Source organism: Quercus robur, chromosome 11, assembly GCF_932294415.1.
Source record: "Quercus robur chromosome 11, dhQueRobu3.1, whole genome shotgun sequence".
Classification (NCBI taxonomy): Eukaryota; Viridiplantae; Streptophyta; class Magnoliopsida; order Fagales; family Fagaceae; genus Quercus; species Quercus robur.
The window spans coordinates 23897252-23903378 of record NC_065544.1 but is presented as its reverse complement, the minus strand read 5'-3'; the positions used below and the strand labels follow the sequence as shown (position 1 = coordinate 23903378).

General features: G+C 33.2%; 1 protein-coding gene across 1 annotated transcript; it reads right to left on the bottom strand.

The window, feature by feature from the left end:
* Window positions 1–719: 719 nt before the first annotated feature.
* On the bottom strand, window positions 720–1431 carry LOC126704866 (glutathione S-transferase T2-like). Its single transcript, XM_050403859.1, has 2 exons — window positions 1423–1431; window positions 720–1313 (listed from the first exon to the last, which is right to left on the bottom strand). Exons 1-2 carry the CDS (start codon window positions 1429–1431, stop codon window positions 720–722), a joined length of 603 nt encoding a protein of 200 aa, XP_050259816.1.
* Between the last annotated feature and the right edge of the window lie 4696 nt (window positions 1432–6127).

The following is a 6127-nucleotide window of genomic DNA, read 5'->3' as shown; positions in this document are numbered from 1 at the left end:
GTAAGTTTAAAGAAAGGAACAGTCAACAATTGTTGTAGTATTGCCTTGTTGGCGTTAGAGTAACCACATCAGCTCGTGGAAAAGATTCCGTATACTTTACACAAAAAAACCTACTTTTTCTATTTTACACCATCACTTTTACAAAACATCCACATCAGTTTATCTATTTTACAAGACTTTTCAATAAAATATTCATTATTCATCAATTTTTTATTATCTTCCCTAATGGTTATACTTTTTTAAATTAAACTTATATTTAATTTATTATCTCCACCAGTCATAATTTTGAAATTCAAACGGTAAATTCAAACCTAACTTTAAACCCAATGGTAAATTCAAACATAAATGTCATATTTTTTTAACTTTAAATTCAAATAACATTTACAACCAATAAAATCAGCAAGTACAACCACCTTCAACAGAGACATTGCTTCACCCAAAACAGAATGACAAGAACAGAATCACAAATTAAATTGAATAATCAAGTGCTATCGGTCATGCACAATACAAAATTTACAACACTGCATCTATTTCCTTGCACAAGTGAAGACTACAAAAATATATCTAACACGATTAGAGATTGAATAATCATGTTTCTTGCACAAGTAAATACTACAAAAGAGATGTCTAACATCAATTCATCTATGTCAACTATGTGCTAGTATCTTTGCACTATACAAAAAATTACTTGATTAGATATTGTCAATAATAATATTCCATTATGATGTATATTTAGACCTTAACCTCTCCAAGATTTCCAAACGACGTAGACGAATATATTCTTTTTGCTCAGGATTCATGGTTTTTGTATCTTTCATCATAAGTTCATCTTCCATTTTCCTCTTTTCTACTTCATTCTTCTTTTCCTTGATACGAATCAACTTTCTTCGTTCTTCGGATGCAATGCACATTGCCTCTCTTCGTACTTCTAATGCAATGCGCATACTTTCCTTTTTCTCCTCATGCATTCTTCTCTTTTCTTCCTTGATTTCGTCCAATTGGGAGGAAAGTGTTGGGACCACGTTATCACAATTCTTTCTTTTCTTTAATTTCTCTTTTTCAGCCTTCTTGCCTATGGGTCTCTCCAAGGTTTCGCCGGAGTTCATCTCATCATTATCTTCATCTACATTTATTGAGCTTGCAAAGGTATGACAAGATTGTGTGGCTGGTCGTATGGCTGGTTGTCTTGTGCGGGCCTTCAAACTATCTCTTAGAATCAACCACTTAGCTTCATTCCTCAAAATTCTCCAACAATGTTCCAATTGAAATGCATTTTTGCAATTAATTTGATACATAGTTTTTGCATCTTCAATCTACAAAAGTAAAAAATTGAAAATAATGAGAATCATAAAACTAAAAGTGTTTTGATGTACAATACATATTAGATGTTGAGTTGAAATACCTTGTCATGCTCAGTTTTACCACTTTCATTCTGGTTCTCAATTTGGGCCAAGCATCCACAAAACTTGTTGGTCTCCCTTTGAATTGTTGACCACCGATTATTTAAAGAATCCTTGGTGCGGTTAAATTTCTTGTCATTGTGGAAGGTAGACCAAATTCTCTCACAAAATGTTGTGTGTTTTTGGTCCGTCGATGTCACGGCATCTAAGCTAACATTGAGTCACGCCGACACTAGCTTAATGTCTTCATCTATGGTGAAGGTGATTCCCCGTTGACCTCTCTTAGTAGTTGATTTTTTTGCAATGGGGGGTATAGATTGTCCCATTTCAACTTGGGGTGGAGATTGATGGACATTGATGTTTGAATGCAGAGTGGACATCAAATTACTACTGTCAAAAGACTCAAAACCTTGTTCATTGTCTTGTAAAATGTCAAGGAAGAAGGGATTTTGATTTTGTGAGTCTATCACCTAACAAACACCAAAGTAATTTAGAAGCAGCACTAACAAGCAAAAAAATTGAAAACAAAAAAGAAAAGGCATTGTTTAACATAGATTTAAGAGTATAACTCGCTGAAAACACAAAGAACACCAACCGTCCCCATTGACACATGATCCATCCATGTCTAAAACACTAACATTATCAACAAAACTCTCAACTCTCAAGTAAAACTCATATGCATTTGTACTTATATTAACACAGAATCAAGGAAACTCATAGCCAATACAACAACCAAAATTCATTTAACTGCACAGAGTTAATCAAATTCCACAATCACAACTAAGCACCCTTATGGTCTAATTCATTGACCAATTCATGTACACACACAAGAAAATCAAACCTCAAAGCAACAGAATTGAGAGCATGGAATTCAACCATAGAAATAATAAGTATTCAACCTCAAACCTCAAACCTCAAACACAAGATAAAACCTCAAACCTCAAACACAGGATAAAACCCACATGGAATTCAACCTTAGAAATAATAAGTATTCAACAGAATTCAAAAATAAACCAAAATTTAAAATGATTTCCCACAAATTATTCTCAAATGAAGAACTAAAAAAAGACTGATTTTATCAAATTTAGCTTGCAAAAGAGAGACAGAAAGACAAGCAGTTAGCTATACTGTTTGCAACCTATAAGATTAGTCCTAGAATAAATAAAAAAAAATTTAAAGATTAGTCCTAGATTAAAATTGCTCCACAGGCAGAGACATACTAGGCAATTCTTTCATGGCCAACAAACAATATTTGTTTCTCAAGTATATCCCAAAGAAATTGTAAAACGAATATCAAGATTATCTTCCACTAAATGTTCAAATAAAACAGTTTTTTTCACCAGTTGAACATCCAAATACATAAATAGCAAAACTCTAGACAGAACTGAGAGCATCTTTTACCTCTGAGTAGTGGGTGTCTAAGTCCACAGCTGCCCGTTGCTCAGGAGATTTGGCCCGTAAGAAATGGATTGTAACGGATAAAGTTTTTAGATCAAGCTGCAAGAAACAAAATAATTTGAGCATCTTTTTGAGGAATAAGTTACTTGCAAAATTAAGTAACCGAACATAATAAATTTATATCGTTGAGAATTTTACAATAATTTATCGCTACAATAATTTATATAGTTTTCTTATTAAAACATAAGAAAACTATGAACATCAAACAGAGTAAGGGGGATAATGTCCCCAGGTAAGTATTCAACCCAAAACTGAAGTTCTAGCCCAACCCGAGAGTCCACCAAATCAGCACAGGGAAAACAGTCTGAAAGCTAAGTATATAACTAAGTAGTTTATAACTAGAATTGCTAAAATAACTTCGGGTGTGCTCCTGTTCAGTGTTTGGCTTTTATAAGAAAGTAGCTGGAACTAGAAGACGTGCTTCTGCTCTACGTTGCAACAATTTTTACAACTTTTAATCTCATAATTTAAGCTGAAAAGTGACGGAAAAAAATAATAGATAGGTCATAGATTGAAACTTTTTTGACCTATCAAGAACAAAGTTTATAAATTAAAACTCGTTCTCGCATTAGTGGGGTATAGGCATGGAAATATGGAATCGGGTGAATACGATGACTATCTATTCAAATACAATCAGGTGATGACACGCAAAACACAAAAAGCTATCTTTTTATGCATTTCTTGATTTATATTTGTGGCAAGAGTTTCTCTTGTTGGTGTGGCAAGAGTTTCTCTTTTTTTTCTTTTTTTCTTTTTTATGTAGAACTATCCCATGGAGGTACTAAAACAGCACACCAGCTCTCAAAAATAACTTCGGGTGTGCTCCGAAGAATCCCTAAAAAAAAACCCCAAACCAGAAAAAATTTGAAACAAGAAACCCCCAAAAAAAATTAGTTTAGAGAAACTCCCAAGAATCTTGATTGAAACCAAAAAACTCTAAAATCTCAATGAGAAAAACCCATACCTTTTTTAGAGAATTCAGCCCCAACGTCTGTCAATAGAGAAGATTCTATCTGTCAATTGATCCACCCTCCTCACGGAACTGCAAAACTCCCAAACCGATCACATTTTATTTCCTGTGGTGATGAGAATGAGCAAAAGAATTCGGACTGTAATATGAGAGGAAGAACTCAAGACGAAGAGGGAAGCTGAGACCTGAGAGAGGCGTTGGTGTGCTCAGTGAGAGGAGAGAGAAAAAAAAGAGCGAAAATGAGGTTTTTATTATACTGTACAGATAATATTATTTTAAGGGATAAACGGGCTACAGTGCCCGTGTAAATTTACACGGGTACTGTAGCTCGTTGAAAATTATAGATGGGTTTACATGATTTTAAATGGACTGATGTAGTGTGTTTTTTGCTTCAAAATGTGTAAAAATGATCAAAATGTGTAGTTTACACATTTATATACAATTATCCAAGAGCTAATGTGAATGCTCTTAGTCAAGAAAAGACAACACAAATGGTTGGGTTCATCAAGGATAAACAACACAAAGGGTTGTGGTTTGTCAAGGAAAGACAACACAAACTGACAAAAGTCAGAAGAGTGAAGGGAAAAGAGATAGCAGACATAGTGGACTTCCAATTTTGATTATCAATATCATTTATTATTTTCCACTTTTTTTTTAACCTTTATTATATACTAAATGTAATCTTAAATAATAAAAACCAATTAGTAACAATTTGATATTTAAAATTTATTATATAAATATTATGAACATGTAATTTTTCTTTAAAAATGTGAAAACTTCGCATTATTTGGAGACATATATGTGAAATAACGTGCAAATAGGTGTGGAAGAATGTTGCCAAAGCAACGAGACCTATGACCGGGACCTTTTTTTTTTAGTTGGAGAATAATTAGTTGGCATGCATTAGTGGGGTGGGTGAGCCCTGTAACTAATACCTAGAGGCTAGAGTTGATGGTCGGACGTAGGGATTCTTTTAACTAAAAATAAAATAAGTGTTTAAAAAAATAAAGGATAATTTCTCTCCCATTTCTTGAGGTTTAAAAAAATGATACTCAAATCTAAATTATATATATATATATATATATTAAAAAAAAAAAAACACTCACTATTAAAGTTTGAAGAAATTTAACGCTCTCCCCTTTTTGTTTATATTAGTAATGAAATGTTTTAAATTTCTATAAGAATTTTTTTTGACCATTGTTAGTAAACAAATAACTGATAAATTTAGAACAAAAATACAAATTTTTTTAAACACTAAAACAATTAGAAAGGAAATTGTCTCCATAACCCATTGAAAAAAGAAAAAAGAAAAATTCACACATAATATTTTAAAATGCACTTTAATAAAAAAATTTAAAACAATGTGTAGGGGCGAGGGCCCAAAATAGTATATTGGATCTTGGGCCTTATTTGAGGACATTGATAGATCTGAGGAGGAGCAAATAGTTGTTAAATGTTTCCAATTAAAGTTTCAAAGGTGGGGAACAAGTAAAAGGTTGTCCGAGGAGGAACTCCTCCTCGGATAGGATGAATATAGTTCACAATATGTACTCCATCAGTTAGCGTAATCCTCCAAGAAACTCCAATGATAGAGACATGCCTCATGAACATACGAGAATGAAGGAAATCTAAAAATATCTAAGGGAAAACTGCCACCACTGCATTAAATGCACTGCAGCTATTTTTCTGGCCGCATTTATGTGGAGAAGACCTCTAAATAGTACTACCTTAGCTACCACAACTCACAGAAAACCAGAGAGGGTGTCTGATGGGACAGGTACTCAAATAAGGGCTTGGATGATCAACAGGTGTATGGTGAAGATGGTCCAAAGGAGGATATATAAGGTGAAAGACTCTTCATGGAGAAAAGATTGGAAAAATAGAGAGAGAACACTGTAGTAATCTAAATTGTCTATGTATTTAACTGTGATCAATATATACAATCGTGATCTCCTCGGATTGAAAGTCCATTGACATCAAAAACTTCTTATTTGTGTTTGATTGTCATTTAATTCAATACTAGCCGTTGTTCAACTCATTATGACCTAATTCTTTGACCTACTCTTTATAAATTTATTGCATTGGACTCATTGGGCCGAGATCCCATACATTTTGGGCTTGGGCCACAAATCGGGACCCTACACAATGAATTTTAACTATGAAATAAGATAATTTTAGAAACTTGCTCTTAAGAAAATGACAAGTTAGTACACAACATTTCTAATATTAATTTAATAAAGTTTGGTCAATTAGATGTCAAGAGGGGAAAATTGTCTTTTTCCCTTTAAGTTTGAGGTAG